Raw genomic sequence first — 20,050 nt, forward strand, 5'->3', positions numbered from 1 at the left:
TGCAAGCATGAAACAATGATGTATGATAGTATGGCTCTTTTAAACAGGTTATTATCTGTGTAATTGTTCTTTTACAAAGATTAATAATCGTAACAAACTCTGCAGGTCAGACATTACCACAAGATGAGTGGTCCTGACAATAAGCAGTGACCATTGCATTTAGTCAGGTTGCTTAATTGAAGCTAATTTCAGTAAGTGACCTTAACAAATAGCAATTTCCCTTTAATATGACAGAATGGATGATTTTTCATTTGAGGCACAAACCTCCTTTCCATTTCCTTCCCTTCATGACATAACTTTGAAATGCAAACTCCAAAATGTCCCTTTATCCCAAGATTCAAAGGGTTTTGTGTAGAGAAAAACTAACCTAGGAAGTTTTTATATTTGTTCATATAAAGGATTTTAAAATCAGCTATTGCATATAGATTCTATACCTTGGAAATCAGAATACTAAGGCCATCCCATCTTCACACTAGTGGAACTACAGCAGATTTCAAAGATTCCGCAAGTTACAGAATCTGCAGGGAAAAATGCAGCAGGCAAAGCTCCTTTGTACTGGCCTCCTGGCATGAAGCACTTCATACTTTCCTTTGGTATCTTCATCTCTGCAGTCTTGTTCTTTCACATACAATCCACTGCTCCCTCCAAGCCCTCCAGCTGCAATAAGAAAATAGGACTTGGACTGAATCATGTGTTTCACCTACCTAGTTTCTGATTGAACAGCAGCCCTCCTCACCTACATTTAATTTGAGATAAACAGGATCCAAAGTAACAATCTATAACCCATAATTCTGACCAGTTTTGCAAGGGACCATCAGACATGTACACACGAAATTAATTGGGAAGAAAATACCTGCACTTGTGGGGGAGGATACTGGAAGATGGACCAACACACTAAGAAAAGGTTAGAACACATTCTCCTTTCTACAGCAGGGTCAGTTTTCACAAGACGAGCTCTCCAGTGGAGCAAGGGAACGGACCAAGACCAAAAGTCAGCACCGATTTCCTTAAGGCATCTCACTAGTCTACGCCATGACTAGAATTAAGTGGCTCAAAAGGGCTGTTTAGTGCTAAACAAGACACATTCATTTTCTTAAGCGGGCCCTTACAGGTGACACAAAGCACTTAAAGATCCACCAGCCAAGACTATTTGTCTCCTTTCTACAAAGCCCCTGGCATGACTATACAGTTTAAAACAGCGACAAGAGCGAGTTGACAACTTAACAAGCATATTAGCAAAAACACTGGCTGTGATTCACTTTTATTTGCATGGCTGTGACAATAGGAAGAAACATAGTAAAGAGTCTGTTTTCACTCTGTACACTCCCTTGAAATCACTACTTTCATTAGGATAATAATTTTGTGAGTCTGTTCTCAATTAGTGTATCACCAGCTCTAACCCAAAGACACCTTTTATTAACGTAGAAAAGGTTTAAACCAATTTAAATTAGGCTTTGCACAACATCGAGATGCAAACAAAAGAGAAAGGATAGCTTGGAAGAGGACTAAGATGAAATAATAACTAAGACAGCAGAGAAAATATGAAACAAATAGAAATTGAGCAATGCCAGCAGCAGCTAAACGCCTAAGCTCAGCTGACCAAAGCACTTCCTTCACTTGCCTGCTGTGAAGTATTCTGCCTGGTTCCAAATTTGCTCTCTATTGCACTCTAAGGATGTTTCTTCCACTCTCTGCTCATTAGTGCTTTCTCTGTGGCACTAACGCAATTTCTGGAGTTAAACTAATCAAACATCCTTCTGAATTTATCCATGGAAACCACAACAAATAAGAGTCTCGGCACTGCTTCTCAACCAAGGTGGTCATATCAGAATGTCAAGTAGTATCTTGTTAAGCAGTTAACTTCTTGCCTCCATCTCCACCTTTAAATTCTGTCATTTTCTGTATTTCTGCCAGCATGTTAGAAAACCTAATGGAGAACATGGAAAATATAGTATTAACTAGTGCTCACATACAATTAGCTTAAGTGAGGCATGGATAAAATCTTAGAAAATACATTTTGCTAGAAAATTCAGACATGACCTTAAGGTCCTATATTAACTAATATACTTGCACAGAGTCACAAATTTGAATATTGTGTTCACTGACACGTTGAACACAGTGGTTATTTACACAGATGGCAAAAAATTACACACTGCCCTAAAAAAACACAGTCTTTGAGATTCTCTTCATACACAGCCTACTTTTCAGAGCCAAGCTCTTAGGCAACCTCTGTAACATTAATTAGTGGCATTTAGTCATGACAGTAATCAAGGAACCACATTCCCCAGCTAAAGTAAACTACTGGAGTTCAAAGGGAGTCAAATGGAGCTTTGTCAATTTTGTCAACTGACACAGCGTCCTGAATGTAGAGTTTTCTAAACGAAAATTATTTTTTCATAAAGTTATACCAGCAAACTCCACCAGGAAGTTTTCTTTCCAGTATAGTTTAAACCAGTTACAAAAAAAAAAAAAAAAAAACCACAACACTATACTAGCAGAAAACTTTCTTGCTTTTAATAACTGCACCACACATGGGTTTCCGCTAAGATAGAGACCGCAGTAAAGGTTGCAATTTCTTTCTTTTAAATGCCCCTTACTGGTTTAGCTATACCTGCAGAAATTTATATAGATTAGATTATTTTATAAGGAGTATTTTATAAATGGTTCTATTCCTTATTTCAACTTTCTAACATAGATTATACTTAACCAAATTAACACAACAAAAATAAAAGCATATCACTTAATTATGACCAAGGTCTACAGAGAAATTTTCTCTTTGCATACATTTTGATATTATACCAGAATGAAAACCAACTGCCAAGACAAATGCAGATACGATCACATGCTTATGACAAGTATGAAAGACTAATTTGTAACAGCTTCTTTAGCACTAAATGTCAGGAATATCAGTTTTCATTTCCTCTTCAGCACTTGTTTGAAAAACTTTGGGATGTGATATGCCAGAATATTAAACCTTACTAACAACATAAAAGGATAAGAGGAGTGAAAAACAAATGAAAGAGGGGTTTTTTTTAATTAACCCAAGCAACATAATGTGCAATTTTGTTCATAAAGTTAAATTCCCAATATAAACCAAAACCACAATACAACAAATACAGCAAAAGCCTTTTTCCAGTTCCACTGAAAAAAACCAGAAAACTCCTAACTCAGATTCATAGGAAATGGGTTAAATGCCAAGGGAGGCGAGATGAATGGGGCACAGTCACAGGGCCTGTATATGCTGATAAAAAGATGGAGATAGAATCATAAATGGATGTCAACGTTATCGCTCTTTATACTGCGGTTCCAAAACTGACGGATCTGACTGCCGTCTGTAGCTGGATGCATTTTTCATCTCCTGACACACCGAAGAAATATGACTAAGTTAAAAGTAATCATGTGTCATGGCCTGCTTGAATAACTGAGATTTTCTATGTTTCTAAAGATCAAGTGTTAGAAGTGATATTCATATGGTTAATAGTTAAAAAACATTGGCTATCCATGATGCAGGTTTGAAAAATTTGTGGATTTCTTGTAAAACTTGTCGCAGAGCAGTAACAGTTCACTTTAATGACCCAATAAATAGTTACAAATGGCCCTTTTACATTACCTGATATTGAACATATTGGTGATGAACACCATGATATCGGTGCTGAACATGCACAAGCCCTATTTCATTAGCATCCCTGAAAGTCAGTTCAAAGTTCTTGCTGAAAACAGGCACATTCAGAGAAGATCTTTTTTTAACTTTTATTAAAATAGTCTATATAATTCTTATATCCCAGATGAACAACACAGAAGTTCATTAAAAGGGATCAGTTTTAAAAGCAACCTCGTGAGAACCATTGCCCAGCTAAAATTAAATTGCATTATATTAAATGCACCTATAAGTTGCTCATCGCCGCAAGACCTGAGAATCATTTTGTCTTCTACGTACTGTAAGACAAAATTGCTCCTTGTGGACTTTCAGTCTGTCTTCTCTCATTGACATGTAGGGGAGAACAGGTCCCAAGAACAGTTTGAGGACTAAAGTCAATAATTCCGTATCTTAAGAAAAGCTCTTTATCCCTTTTGGTACTTTAGAGAAAGTACTAGCAAGTATCCAACAAGAGAAATCTAATCACTGAAAGCATCCTGTCATCTATACCTTTTACAGTGTACAATATATAAGAATAGTATGTTTCAAATTACAGCATAGAGACTGCTTAAGAGACATTGAAGTGCAGCCAGTCACATTAACCATATATATTGATTGAATACCACAAGCACTGCTTTTTCAGTTTGCCTGGCAAATTAGAATGGCTACAGTAACCCCTCTCTTGACTTGTGTTCTTCTCCATCTCTTTTATATCACTTACTGAGTCTCCTGGAAGACAGGAAGGCTCTCCTGACTCCGCTAATTTCTTTGCTTGCCAACTGTTCAGGTGCCCACTAATTTCCCAATTAACACCTCACTGGCCTCACAGCAAAAGCCTGGAGTGAATTCAAAACTCCTTTCTATCTGCCTCAGAAAAAATGCTTCTCTGCTGTTTTACCATGCACGAACAGGGATTTGCCTCCAGAGAGCTGCGTTACTCGCCCTGTGAGAGCAAAATTGACAGCCAAAGTCACAGGAGATACCATACTCCCTCTTCAAGTTTAACCTCTGCTACATCTATGTAGTTATGACATGCAGGAGCTACCAACACATACTCCAAGGCAACTTTCTGACTTGTCTTTAAAAAATAAGACATGAACATTCTGAGTGTGCATAAAAAGGTTGACAGACAGTACTCTCCTAAAAATAGCCCCATGGAGTGTCTTAAAAATAAATAAATAAAAATCTTTCTCAGTGTTCCATATCTGCTCTCAGTTGCATCTTGTTTGTCAACAGGACAGAAACATAACTGCAAGTACTACAAAGTCAAGCAGATAAACAAAAAATCAAGGTGGGTTGCATTTGCTGTCTATTTTATATGACCATCTATAACAGTTTTGAATTAAAACCTTAGTTGCTATGGTATTAGCCTTATTTTTGCATTTGGCAGAATAAGCTTACAGCACGTCTTCCCAAAATATACTAAATAAAACAACCTATGTCAACCTTTTCAGATATTTTTAGACTATGCAGTAGGATAAATACTGCAAGATCATTTTTCCAGTTCATGTTCTGAGTCTATTCATACTTTAAGAGGGTATCACAGAAAACGCTCCCATCACAGAATGCCTTTACTAACAGGTAAATCTAACACAAGCTGTCATCACTCTGCAATTAAGTTATAATAGCAGATGAGAATTTCCGTGAACTCAACAGAATTATCTGGGAGCATAAGTGATTTTGGGAGGGAAACCATGTCTTCATACAGCATTATATGAAGAAAGTTACAGCACCCATCCCAAAGCAGTTTGATTCTGAGAAATGGTGAACACTCCACTCCAACAAATATACCACTGTCAACTGTCAGTGCTCCGCAGATCTCGGGATCATGTCCTTGAAAAGGACAAAGCAAAAGGGTCTTTGCTCAAATTCTTGTAAAAATCTATTACATCACACTACAGAAGAGTCACTTCCTCTTAAAAAAAAATGCATCTGATAAAATTTAAAAACATGAAATAGATTAACAACAAACGCCTGGAAATCAAGGAACTGGGTAATAATACCGAATAAGAAGACATCAACTTCCACAGAAATGCCTCTGTGTATGTAATTGTTGAAAAAGTCAATGGCATGAATTGATTTGTCAGTCATGCAGACACACTGAAACATAACGTACCTTATAAAAATATCACTCATTCAATAGAAGAATTTGAGCGTCTGCAGAACTGGAACCCAGATAAAATAATTAAGGTGAGAGGAACAAAACCGTAATTTCTGTAATGCAGGACAGAGTGAAATTAGGCAATTGAACATTCAGAAAGGGATGTCTCAGAACAATGTTGTTCGATGCACAGATCTCCATTTCCTCCCATTTCTAATATCTGATTTTTGAGAACCTGCATCTCATGCTCAGTTGATTAAAGCAAAAAAAAAAAAAATCCTTTCAATTTTGGCATTTTTCCCCCATGTTTCCTTATCACAGTTCCCACCAGTTAGATCGACAGTGATTTAGCAGCGGCTTCCTTCATCTTAGCCTCTGCAGCTTGATCTTTTCACCTTCTCACATCACTTCACAGTAAACGTGCCTGTGCTTTTCCTTACGCTGGGCTAGACACGGCACCTCTCTCAAATGCTGCTGTAGTCAGAGCCACGGGCAACAAAGGCTGCTGCTTCCCACTCCACGGTAAAGAAAGTAATTGTTCCAAAGAACCCCACAACCACCATGATCAGGAGTTGCCACTGAAGGAGGAAGTAGTTGCTGTAGAAATATGCAACTGCAGCACAGATGGACTGAGAGGGGAAAAAAAGAAAAAAACAAAGCAAAAGATTAGCAGTGGAAATATACGGTCTAGCATTACTATACAAGTATTATCAAACTGACATACAGTTTAGCATGCAACTTATCGATGTCTTGATAGTATGTCTCTTCAGTAGATGGTACCGTTTTAAAACTTTATTATATTCCAGCACGTGTCTTGACACCACACACAACAGATTTAGTTTTGACTTGTTATTTAAATAATGTTCACCGTAGAAAACGAACGCCCACACTCGGAAGCGCTTTTCGCATCACAAATGCGATTCTCTGGTATTTAAGAACAGTTAGTCTGGAAACACAGCCAAAGCATGAGTGGGATTTAAGACAAAATCCAGAGAACCTTTTTCAGTTTTATAACATCACAAACAGTTCTATAACAAAATAGTTAGAAGCTCTGACAAGTATCATTGCTTACTTGCAATCCATCCTTTTTAAGGATAAATATTCATTAGACCTCACGTAGCGTAAAGAATCTTTATATTCGATATCTATCTCGTAAGTTATTACGCATCATCCAGAAAGATATTAAATGGAGCACTGCATGAAAATCACTGAAAATAAGAAATTTTTGAAGGAAGCACCTGCGATCTATTAAACTAGACAAACCCTAAACTCTGCCCCCAGCCCTAGCTTACTATGATGTGACCACGCACGAACAATTTCAACACTTTGTACACAATTTTTCTACTGATACCTTTCACCGACACAGGTCTTGACCTGCAAAGTTCAGTACCAAACAAGGCTAATGCCTGTAAGTGAAACGATCTATCCAGAACACAGCAGTTGCATTCATATAATACAAAGGACTTTTCATCCAGTCTCCAACTAGTAAAAGTGCGTTTATTTGGGGATTATGATGACTTTAAAAAATAATAATAATAATACAATTTAATTCTTATGTCTACACACTGGCAACTCCCAGTGACATGGCACAACATCTGCAAACTCTTCAACCACTATTTAAATAACTCTTTTCCTTTTAACTTACTTCTCTATCACCAAAGACTTCCTTCAGTAAATAAATTTGGTAAATAAATATTACCAAAAAACCTGCTTAACTGTACTTGCCTTTTGACTTTAAACCAGAACAACCAACATCTCTCACCTCCCTCAAAACACATTATTGAACTATCACTTATGAATCACTTGCACCAAGCTACAGAATTTAGCGACTGCTACCTGAAAACTTCTTTTCCTCCTGTGAACAATAATAATAAAAAACAGGTCCCTATCCTTCGCAGGAACAGCAGAATTAATTTTCCTGAGCTCATTAAAAAAGTATTTTAATAGTATACCAATAAACATACATTCAAAAGGCTGTATGATATAATACCTGAACAAACTTAAAGATGGCAAAGGCAGGAGCGCTGTCTTCTGAATAAAGGAATCCCAAAATACTGAGGAGTTGCGTGTTAAAGCAGCTGTCTCCCAGGCCCAACAGAAAGCTGCAGAAAATAGCCACCTCTTTGCTGAAGAAAAAAAGAGGAATCAAATCTAAAAGCCATTTGTTCAAACAGCCTACACAGCTACTGATTAAAGTAATGCTCTACCCCCATAAACTATTGTTGTCAGACTTGTTTGGAAACAGAGCAGAAGAAAGTTATCAACCTCTAAATTTCAACGGAAAAGAACTGTGAACATTTGGCTGGCAGGAAGAATAGTTTCATTGGATTTTAAATCCTGGAAGGTTAAGATTTCTGCTACTGGTGCCTGCAGTCAACTCTACACTGAATGAGAGCTGCTAAAAGAACTCATGGTGCTTGGAGCCATGAAGCCCACAAGGCAGTGATCCAAAGCTGACAGACACGCACAGCGAGTTCATAAAAACGGAAGGAGCGTGACAGAAAGACAGAATCATTCATATTGCAGAAAACTGTACGTACTGCAAATACTACAGTTTGAAAAATAGTCATCTGCACAGTCACAAATACTTAAAACTGCAAATTAGCAGTTGGGTCCAAACAAAGTGACAACACTATGTTTACAAACAAACTGGCAAAAAATACACCCCAACAGAAGGTTGCAAGGATGAGAAAAAAAAACTCCCTCAATTTCTTCCCTAACAGTGAGCCATGTAAGCGACAGAGAGAGTCTGGCTCCAGGTAGATCCCCTGGACTTTGACAATAACCATTCAAACGCCTTGGGTATCAGTATAACAGTGTAAGGCTGGTGCTCTGTGCTGTAGTAAAACTGACTGAGCCCAACGCTGTTTTAGAAGAAACTCAGTTCCTGACATCTAGTACAACAGCTATTTCTCACACCTGTTACAGTTATGCTCTCAAACAACAGAATTGCTACCAAATATCATCACATGCTTTCTATTCCCATGCCATTTAAATTCCTAAACTGGGTGTGAAATGGTAGACTACCTAGCGTTAATGAAAGCTGAGAATTCCTCATAGCCTTTTCTACGGGGTTAGTCTCTACACAGAAAAATCTTTGAAGCTGCTTTTCTATTAGAGGAACAAGCTTTTTATATATATCCTCAATTACAACAGTCAAAAAAAAAAGTTCACATACCTTGGAATCATATAAGCAATACCATCTGTTCCTTCCATAGGAGCAATAGGAGCATCATTTGGCATGTTGAAAAAAATTAAATAAAAGGCTATGAAATGCACAATGATGCCTAGCATCACAACAGGGTTCCTGCCAAAGCGATTCTTCTTGCTCACTAAACCAAAGATTCCACCACCTGTTGGAGTGGAAAAGATTGGATAATCATTGTTACTTAGGAAAACAGAAATCTGAGAGTTTAGTTACTTCCCTTTAAACCAGAACTGAAAGATATAAAGAAATGAACCAAACTCAAAATATTGCAACAAATGCTGAAAACAGATTATGAACTTCTCCATATTAGATACTGAAAAAGAGACCGACAGAGCTGAAGCCAGCCCCAAGGAGCTTGCCACACCTGACAGCCCTATTCGCCAGATGACAGAACCTCTGGGTTGTACATATTTTGCCCACAGCCACCATTTCCTCCAGTATTGCAATAGTATCGAGTGACAGGGGATAAACTTAGGCTTAGCTTTATCAATTGCAAATGCATGGATCTCTATGGATTGCTAGCGCTAGCGTTTAACACTGCAGTACTTTAGTTTTAGCAAAAACCCAGTGTATTTACTTAATGAACTTTATTGGTATTCAATTTTATTTAAATATCAAACTCTCATTTAACATAAGCTTACCCTTTTTTTCCCCTCTGAATAAATTTAGCTGTGCAATTGCTATTGTTCTTTTCTTTAAAAAAAAATAATTAAGAAGTATTCACCTAAGAAAAACTACAAATGTAAACAGACTACTATTTAAAAACAAAATACTGAAATGCTGAAAATTTCCTAATAACATGATGGCCTCGAGTTTCTAAATCTTGTACAGTGCTTTGCACTAAGCCAAAAAGAACACAGAATCTTAAGATCCGCAGTCAATAGTATTTCACATCCTGGTCTGCATACACTTTCTTTCAGTACAAACAAGGTGTAATGCACAATTCACAGTGCGATAATGAACAATGTTGACAATTTTTTTTATATATTTGACTTTTTTTCATGTAATCATTGTTAGAAGCTTGAAAGACACTACTGAGTTAAACACAAACAACATTTTGAATAACTGCAGCATCTTAATCTTTTTTTTTCTCCCTCTAAAAGTTAATAAGTTTAAACTCACCTAAAATTTCTCCAACACCAATAAAAATACCAGAGAGACCAATAAGGCTCTTCTCTTCATTACCAAATCTATTCACAGCACCAATGCACGTTCCATATACTCCAGAAAAGAAAGTTAATTCCAAACCTTTGAAGGAAGCCAAAAAAAATGACAGATGAACTGTTATATATTACTTAAGAAACAGTTATGAAAAGAATTATGTCTAAATGCTGTTTATCCCTAGAGTATCTTGAAAATACATATTTAACTGAGATATATGTAATAGAAGCAAACAGGGGGTGATTTTAAGCTATCTAATTATGAAACACTGTCAGTTTGTGTAAGCAATATTAGAAACACACTCTGTGCCACACTTGCTAGTGTCACACATGCACTTAAGTTCAGTACTGGCTCTATTGATGCAATTACATTTGGGTGATTTCCCAAAATTCATAAAAAGAGCCACATGAAATAACACTGCACAATAATTAAGGAAAGGAAATAAAACCTATTTCAGAGTAAGAAATGCTATAATTTGGAAAACCTTTTCTGAGGAAGACCACCTAGATCCCCAAATCACAAGTAGCAAGATTCCTAATACAGAAAAGCAGTATAATATGTTAAGTTTTAGTTCATTATGTATGTAAGGACAATGTTTTTAAAACTCTTTCTTTCTACTGCCATTACTGTGAGGAAAGGGAACAGAACTGAGTCTAGCTAGTATGACCATAACAATTTTTCAGTGTATAAATATCACTTTCTTAACAGAAAGTATATTTTAAAACAAAGTGTTATGCTCAAACAAGTAAAAAACAGTTTAGAAATTAAACTGTTTTTGTATTTCACCTCCTCTGTTCTTTGCCACCACAAACCATAGGGTGCACCACATAATCATCTAGCAGTAGCAGGCCACCTAATGTGGTATGAGAACCGCAGAGCCTCAAAAAAGGATGATTTTTGAGCAGTCTTAATAATCAGAATAACGTTTGGAAGCAAAAGCTTTTGCTGACCTTATGAAAATTTGTATTTTCCAATATAAAGTGGCAATCATGACCGTTAGCCACCAGATGGCAGCATCTAATCTTTCCAAGCCGGATTGATTTTTTTGAGCTACCTGGAAGTCCAAATTTTGGATTAATCAAGCAAAACTTGACGTCTTGCTTCACATTCCCATTGCACTAGATGTTTAAGTCTAATTCAAATTAGTCAGTTTGGGTTAAAGCAACACTGGAGATACTGTTAAGTAATTTGTGATTCAGATTAGTTGCTGGTGCTGACTTCATAGCTGCTACTGCTGCGGCCTCACTGGAAGACACTGACTGCAAACTTTGGCAGGTATTACAGCACCGTTAATACTTTATTCACATTTTCAAGTTTCTTTTCATGTACAAGAGCTTTTTTTTTTTTTTTTAAGTAATGCTAAATCAAAGCTGAGGTCCTGAAGATGTACCTATTCTCCCTAAAGCTTAATTTGATCATAAACGGAGCTACATCTGAAGCCAAATAAAGACATAGAGACACCAAAAAATCCATTAAAGAATCCCAGTAACATATTTTTGTGTCTGACAGTCTTTTTAATGGAAGAAACACTTCAGTTTATGGAAAAATACATCTATTTTTGTTCTACAACTCATACCTTGGTCTAACATTCCAGAGCAGGTTTAACTAAAGCTGCTAAAAAGAGAGTTCCTGCCACTGCAAATACTAATGACAAAAAGGTAGAAAATGTCTAAACTTTTTCCCAATAGAAGCAACACTAAAATGAGGACTCTTTTAGTAATCTCCCACACCTCATTACAAGGCTAATGGAGGTGACACTGAAAGCCCCATTTACAAAAATGGATTTAATTCAAATGCAATGTAGTTACATTAAATATCATCTACAACTTATCAATAAGTTTAATGTCAAATCACAGAGACAGCTATGTAAAACTTGCTTAACCCTCATTTGGGTGATCCAGAACCTTACTGAACAACTTTTATTCCATCTGTCAGTTCTAGAAGAGTTAGATGTGCCTCTCCTCCCATACGGGAATGATTTCCAGAACACAAAAGTGTCATAAATTGATAACCCATTCAAAGATGATCCAAATATTCAGGTAATATTTACAGAGATACAGAAAAACAATCCCAGTCTGGTGCTCTTGGTTAAAATCCCAAACAATGCCCTCATGCTGCTACATGATCATACATTTTGCTTGCTTTATACCTGTATAGGCTGTTGTAACACTGAGAAGCAGAATCTCTTTGGTAAAGCTCAGCTTAATAGATCTCTCTGTAAAGAAATAACAAGGGAAATTAATATAACTTCCACTAACATTATTCAGAGAATCTACGCTCTCTTTTGATCTTTGCTTAAAGTAAAAATAGGCTAAAATTATGCAAATTATTATTTTCTTTATTACAGTAAAAATATGGTGCTAAACAGACAGAGCCTGACTTGCAGTTTAAAAGAAATGAGGTGAACTGAAATCCTTTTTTGTAAGAAATGGAAGGAGGCCAACAGTTAAATGCTGTTGGGTTTTTTTACAATTTTTTTTTTTTTACTCATTGCATTTTTGTACTCTCTTAGCTCATGGTGATCATATCTTTAAAGAACAAATTGTCAGAAAAACCCTTCATGTTCTCAAAACAAGCCAATTGTCACAGGAAGACCACATCAAACTTCAGTGGAAGCTCCAGACACTTACAGCTCAGAATTGTTGTTCTTAAGTGACATCATTTGGTGACAAAATACAACAATACGCCACTCCTGTATCCCATTAAGTGAAAAACACTTTCATGAAGTGGCTTTCCCAAGTGATGACTGTTCTCTTTGAGGTTATCTATATAAACAAGCTATTGCAATGTAGCTGGGATCTGAAATTACATCAAGGCAGCACCCCTCCAAACTCCTCCACAATACTAGCATGTAATAGATGTAAAATTTACCTCTCCTTGCTTGCAATCAAGCTTTGTTTGTATGATATGGTCATCTGAAAGGAGCTCTTCTGAAGCACAGCCAGCCACCTCACACCAATTGCACAGCAACAGTAATTTGCCCACACATTAGTTCAGGGGTTCCCAAGCTTTTCTAGTTGCAAGCTCCATTTTTGCTAGGCTCAAAATCACACATACTCATATATACTCCTGAATGTCTATCGGGCTCACAGCTCCTCGGTCCTGTGTCCCTACACAAACTGTAATCTCTGGCCTGAAAACCACTGCCATTTGGCAGTCATTTCCCCAAACAGGACAGCCCTAAAGGTCTACATTTGAAGTAGAATAACTGAAATGCATTCTTAAAACTGTAACTCTCTGCAAGTTTTTGTTCTAAGTGATTTTTACATGATTGCGTATCAGCAGAACCATGGAGAACTGGAAAGGATATTTCAATTTTTTCGGAAGCAATTCTTATGTGAAACAGTACTTACTAAAGGCAGCCACTGCTCTCGTCATTTTGCTTTGGGAAGACCTGTGTAAATAAATGACTTCAGTCAAAATGGAAAAAGAATAACCACCACACTATAGTCACTATGGTGGAAAGTAGATTCATTCATTTTTCAAATTTTCTATACATTTTCTAGCCCAGCATTATACACTGGAATACACTAATATAGTATTAAAAGTTTCTGAGAATCTAAACTACTAACCACAAAATTTATTTGCTCTCTGGGCAAGCGTATGCTATTCAAAAATTAACCTTAACAGAGTCTTTCCTTTAAGTAACATTGAACTTTTTTTTTTTCCCCACTCTTGTACTTGCTCAAGTTTCTCTAATATTTTCACTGTTCTATTAATAAAACAAATGCATCTAAAACAATGCCTCAGGCAAGACTGTACCAAATCTATCTGTCTACCTATGCATTTCTAATTTATTCACCATGGTGGCATCCACGTATCTGCAAAAAGACTGAGATAAGATGCAACGAACATGTTTCAGTATGTAAAAGATAAACTATACAAAGGAAGAGAATAATCTCTACTCATTCCAACCCTTAAACTGGACTAGCGAGGGCAAGAAAGACTACGAAGGGCAGATACACGTTTAATAATCAGTGAAGAAAAGTAGTAAATGATCTTTCCAAAGACATTTATTAATGGAAAAACTTAAAATGCTGTACTACACTCCATACTTGAGAATGTCATATGAAGAACACTTATTAATTCTCACTTGTTAAAATACAGACACTTCTATTAAATCTGTAATTCTACAAGTTGTTCACAACTTTCACGTTTTCAGTTCAGAGGGGAAAGTGAATGTGATTTTCCACAGAGCAGGAACACATACACCTGTAAATGTGGCAATACATTATTACTCTAAGCACTTACGAGCTATCCCCCTGGATTTCATTAGTAGAATCTTCCTCCCCTGGAGCTTTTGTGTCCTCTTGTTTTCTAATCAGAAAGAACAGAACTGTGCCCACAAGACTGATAACAGTCAGAGCAATGAAAACAGTTCTACGATCACTCTCTGTGGAAAAACAAAGAAGAGTCATAACTAGATGCGCAAAAACAATTCAAGTCAAGTCAACTACCTTCAAAGAACTAACACAGGTATACTTTGTAATAGTGCTTAAAATACATAGAAAACAACAGCTTTTAGTATCTTGCCTCATATATGGAGGAAAAGGTACTCAGTAGCTGGCAAATTCTTGTCTCCGCTTTATGATGCCAATAAAATACTGGCATATTGAATATTAAAAAGTGTCACTCACATTTTTTGTCATGCAAAGGCTATGACTAATAAGGAGCCAATTAACACAGAAAACACAGAAAATATTTATTAGCAGAAAGCACATCTTTCAAGACTTGCTATGTCCACTTTGAATTATATAAACTACCCAAAAACACTTTAGATTTCTAAAAAAGCTCCTCTTTACCACCACCACAAATATTAGCGGTATATAACATCATAAACTGCAAGACTTGTAAACTACTAAGGCCTTAAAACCATTGAACTCTCAGTAACTGACACAGCATGTAATGAGTATCTGAAGGACACTAATTGCTGCCGCATGCACCAGCTCTGCTGCACTAATCAACTTGTTTGGCATAGGAAAGTCTGATACAGCAGTCATTCCAATTTACAGATACTAGGCAGAAAAAAAATGCTATGAAGCAGCTAACAGTTGTGATTGAGAAAGACTAACATTTGGACCAGTGTTCAAGCCTAAAGATATTGCCTATGCACTTGCATTTATTTCCCTTCTAGCTTAAAAGTAAACAGAAAGTTGTTCTGAGTCAATTAAAAATAATCTGCGTATGGTTACACACCAAAAAGAGAGCATGTGCTTCTTCTTGAAATGCCTGTTACGCTTTCATATACATAGGAAAAGGAAGAAGGAATTGATTTTTAAATCCTGTTAGATCTTGTGATACCAACACCTAGCTTTTACTTAAGAGGACACTCAAGACATTTCAAGTGTTTTCCATTTAAAGAGGAGACAAAGGTGACAGTGGAACTCCCTCACATTTAAGTGCTGTATTCTGACATTAGCAAGAGCAGTGTGAATGCAAAGAATTTCAGGCCCACCAGATTCAAAGCACCTCCAGTATTTTCAATAGTGTTTAAGCCTGTGTGATAAGGAAGAGGGAATGTAGGAGTTAACCTTTAAAACTTAACCTGTGATGTGCTACCAAGCCCGTGTCTGTGGAGAACATGAAACAATGGCTCTAACAGAGCTATGAAGTGGACTATTTATCTCAACAGGGCAGTATTTCTGCAGCCGGATAATTATCTTTTAAAAGTCAACATTTTATTCCTTAATGACTACAGAAATATCTTCATCTTCTGAATGTTAGAAGAATTGATCAGTTTAGTAGATACCGTATTTTTTTTAGACTGCAAAAAAGAAACCCTCACAACCATTATAAAAGAGGATGATAAACTTTATTTACTCCAAAATGTTGTTTTTCCTGTGATGCTCATTTTGTGTAATTAAATTCTTAATTTTTGCTCTAATTTCACCATTGCTAGCCATTTTCTTAGCTGATACCCCCCACTCACCTTGCCTTGCTTACTTACAGTAACAGTTGCCAGCAATCTCTACGTTAAGACCTATGAGTTTCAACCACTAACCAGCTTAAGAACATGAATATGTACATGCTGCTCTAATTCCTGCTCTTTAGCAGTCTAATGCAATGTCAAACATAGAAAATTATAGTATTATAATCCTATTAGGAAGTTAGTCTTGATTAACTATGCCAAGAAAGGAAGACTTGCAACTACAGTTGCTTACACACTTCTCCAGCAATTCTACCAGTTTAAAGCAGCTCACTCTCAGTCCAGCTGGGCACCTCAACCTCTGTCCTGCTACTGCTTTGTCATAGGACAGTGATTGGTGCAACCTTGAAACGAACCGGGATGGTTTTCCTTTCTTTTCCTTTATTTCATAGATTAATCAATCCCCAATCTGATTTAGAGCGCTGGTCTACACAAAGAACTTATTCTGGAAGGGGGATACAGTGTGTATCCCCTTTGTGGATGTTAAAACATACACCTACTCCAGAATACCTTCCCCCATGAATATGTTTATTTTGGAATAAGCATGTCTACACAGGGAAAATTCCAGAGTAGCTATTGTGGAACACTTTATTCTAAACTAGCATCTGAAGAATTTCCCAAGTAGACAGTATCTTAATAGAAGGTACTCAGAGTGCATTGCATGCAGGAAGATGGATGCAAAGATACCCCACAGCCCTTGTATGACATATATCGGAACACGGACTCAAAAGCATACCCCCAAAACAGGGACTATCTAACAAGGAGCTGGGAAAAAAAAAAAAACATCTGCTATTGTACAAGTTTCCTGCCATTTTCCACTTCATTATTTCATCTATTTGTTCCTGTTAACAGACTTCAAAGGATAGCCTTACACAAACAAGTAACACTCACCTGATATGTGAGTTTTTCCTTGCCAAGCAAAGTATATATAGAGGTTTCCAAAAAACAGGCTGAAAACAAAAAGAAAGGACAACACAGGTGAACAGCACTTTCTATGGTAAGATTAAAGTTGCAGCATCATGGTAATACTGCTCTATGCAAAAGTAGTATTGTGCAACTGCAAAAAAAACCAAAAATTAGTCACACTCTCCATGCAAACCGCTTACTCTATACACTTATTTTAAATACAGTAGAGGATTCTTCCACATAATGCTGGCTATTCATTTTGGGGGAATCAAAACACTAGAAGGTGGCAAAACAGGGATATCAGCTTCTAAATTGCCTCTGTCACTAATTTTGGAACTGAATAGTTCAGAAAGCTGCCTTTAATCTACAGAGATCGTTTTGTAATGATTCCTTAAGAGAGTCTTTTGTCTTGCCTGAAGTATTGTCCCAGCAGTGCTATCTCGTTTGTTAATGGCTTAAGGGAAATTCTGTGCATCTACCTATAGCTCCCTAAAATATGGTAGCTGTGAATTAGCAGTGATTCAGAACAGAATTAAGTTACCTCATGTAAAACAATGCATTTTACTCATTCTAAAATACATGATTAGTTGAGTTGGTGGAAACAGCATTTCAGTATATTATCAGAGTAGCAAATTCCTGCATCTGAAACTTAAGGAAAAAGGAGAATTGCCCCACTGGTTCAGATCAACGGAGCATCAACTCAGTATTTTGTCTCCAACAACGGCATTAGGGCATGCCATTTAGGGCAAGCTCATGGGTATAGCCACTTTCTGCCATTCATTCCCCTCATTATCTCCCAATATCCAGAATTTCTGTATTAGGGGTTGGAAAAGATATAGGCCTGCCTAGTCCTTTTAGGAACCATTTAAGGACTTGTTGCCAATTAATTGGTTTAATCCCCTTTTGAACTTGCTGACACTTTCCAACTCCACAATCTCCTGTGACAGCAATTTCCAGAAGCTGACTACCCACTGTGTAAAGACATACTTTCTTTTATCTATTGCAAACCAATCTTCTACTGGCTTCACCAAGTGCCCCAAGTTCCGGTACAGCAACGTTTGGTGAGCAACAGCTCTACCCATCTGCTGCCTTCAGGATTTGGTAATCCATGAGTATAATCCTCCTCGAGCTTCTTTTCTTCAAACTGAAGAGTCCCAGCCTTTTTAGTCTCTCCTCAAGGCAGCAGCTCCATCTTCTTGTACATTTTAATCGCTTTTCCTTAACTTCATCATGTTCTTCTTGAGATGCAGAAACCATATGTGCACACAATACTCAAGAGCACACTAAGGTTTCATATGCAACATGGCATCCTCTCTGTTATTCTCAGTGCCCTTCTTGAGGCCCAACATTTTGTTGGCTTTTTTCATTATTAGCACATTAAGCCAATGATTCCAGAAAACCGTCAACAATGACTCCAAGATCTCTTTCCTGAGTGCTGACTGCTCCAAGTTCGGTGACTTCAGTTCAAATTATCAGAGAGCAGCAAGGGCCAGTTGCTCTCTAAGGAACAGGGAGCCAAGCATGGGCAAGCAGGGCAGACCCAGAGATCATAGCCAGGCTCAACCAAGAGTCCAGATCATCAGGCAAGGTTGTGGCAATGAAGCAGGTCCAAAGTCAAGCCAGGAAGTCACTTCATGGGTCAAAACTGTTCACTGTCCTGGATCTACAGGGTCAACAGCCAAGCACAGGCATGGCTGAAGCTTAGCTAGAGACCAGTACTCCTCCAGCACAGCTCTAGAAGAACTGAAGGCCCAGGGCTGAGCTTAAATGGAGCTCCTGGGCCCCAGAGGGTGTGCTGGAGGCCCCAGGTGAGGCTGGTCAAGGCCATTAAGGCTTATTAGTGCACTCAGGGCCCTGACACATATTAACACAGCCCTCCATGAGCAACAAGATTTCTGTCAGATGTGAGGGATACTAAATGCTCCCATAACAGAGATGTGTCCTTTTAGCACAACAAGAGCAGAGGCCTGCAATATAATTTTTATTCCTTGCTCTATATTGCACAATAGAAATGTTGCTTCCAGCTCTCCCTTCCACTTCATTAACTGCAGTTCCAGTTTTATTTTTAAACAGTCTCCCACTTATCAAAAAGTGTAAAAAGTAAAAGATGCATATGACCGAAGAAAGATTTAACAAATAAAGTTTACCTAGACTGTAAGAGTGCCCAAAATATTCCACTGTTCCTTCCAATAGTAGTTTCATCAGAATTTACAGTCAAGCAATTTCCCTGTGCCGTCCATAGCACTGAAACAGACAAAATATATTAGTCAAGCAAGAAAAATATTTTAGAGGTATATACAAATGCAGTGAAGAACAGTGAGCAGGGTAAGAACAATGCTTACCAGCAGCTGCAATGCCAATAAAAACCGAAGCAGTGTAGAAAGCCCATGTAGAAGGCTGGATAAAAACTGCAATGTATAAGCTAGAATAGAACAGAACAGTTTATTGAATATTGATTTAAAACAGAAAATGTTCTTTAACAATTAGATATCTTACTTCCTGTAAATCAGCCACTCCCTCCTAAGTGACCTTTGAAAATAGTTCAAGTCATATGTCAAAAAAGGTAATCTTTTTACTCCACTAAACATGTAATAATTTTTTTAAATGTAGGCATTAACCTAAGACCACAACCTGAACTCCAGTCAGCCAAGCCTGGAAATGCTGTGGAAAAAAATATGCTCCGTTTCCTGTAGGCTGGAGTATCCTGAAGTTACAGTTGTATCTACTGATACAGGTATCTAAGTATTTGTGTAAGAAGATGCCTTACTTAGACCTGTACAATTTCATGGAGAGCATGGTAGCCTTAAGTGTGAAAAAGTAAAGGAGACTTCAAAGGAGGCAGACAAAACTTCAAAAGTAGTACTTACCTATAAAATACACCACTAATAACCATGGAGAGTTGAGGTCCTACTATCGCAACTACTGAAGGTGAAATAAGATTTGATGCAGAGAATACTCCATAAATAATGGACATGCTACATAAATAAACAACAAAGATGATTAAGTACTTAAAATAAAATGCAGGGTTCAAGTGCAGCTAATTTAAGACTGTTCAAACGATTCCAAAGTATCAAGTTAAATGTATGTATAGCTTAAGTAACTGCATAACTT

General features: G+C 37.3%; 1 protein-coding gene across 7 annotated transcripts in view; it reads right to left on the bottom strand.

The window, feature by feature from the left end:
• MFSD11 (major facilitator superfamily domain containing 11) overlaps nt 1-20,050 on the bottom strand; it is a 48,677-nt gene that overhangs the window by 24,361 nt on the left and 4,266 nt on the right. For 2 of the 7 annotated variants that reach the window (XM_067308309.1, XM_013943735.2), the window contains 11 exons: nt 19,807-19,914; nt 19,282-19,361; nt 19,087-19,183; nt 16,925-16,983; nt 14,359-14,500; nt 13,461-13,501; nt 12,257-12,322; nt 10,069-10,194; nt 8,917-9,091; nt 7,729-7,864; nt 2,537-6,367 (listed from right to left, as the gene is read on the bottom strand). In XM_067308309.1, coding sequence (XP_067164410.1) covers nt 6,203-6,367; nt 7,729-7,864; nt 8,917-9,091; nt 10,069-10,194; nt 12,257-12,322; nt 13,461-13,501; nt 14,359-14,500; nt 16,925-16,983; nt 19,087-19,183; nt 19,282-19,361; nt 19,807-19,914 — 1,195 coding nt within the window. In that variant the 3' untranslated portion in view covers nt 2,537-6,202. Of the gene's footprint in view, nt 1-226; nt 658-1,254; nt 1,928-2,536; nt 6,368-7,728; nt 7,865-8,916; nt 9,092-10,068; nt 10,195-12,256; nt 12,323-13,460; nt 13,502-14,358; nt 14,501-16,924; nt 16,984-19,086; nt 19,184-19,281; nt 19,362-19,806; nt 19,915-20,050 lie in introns of those variants that run through there. The other 5 variants (XR_010886071.1, XR_001292716.2, XR_001292715.2 and 2 more) reach the window with 5 other exon arrangements.

Source organism: Apteryx mantelli, chromosome 19 (assembly GCF_036417845.1).
Source record: "Apteryx mantelli isolate bAptMan1 chromosome 19, bAptMan1.hap1, whole genome shotgun sequence".
Classification (NCBI taxonomy): Eukaryota; Metazoa; Chordata; class Aves; order Apterygiformes; family Apterygidae; genus Apteryx; species Apteryx mantelli.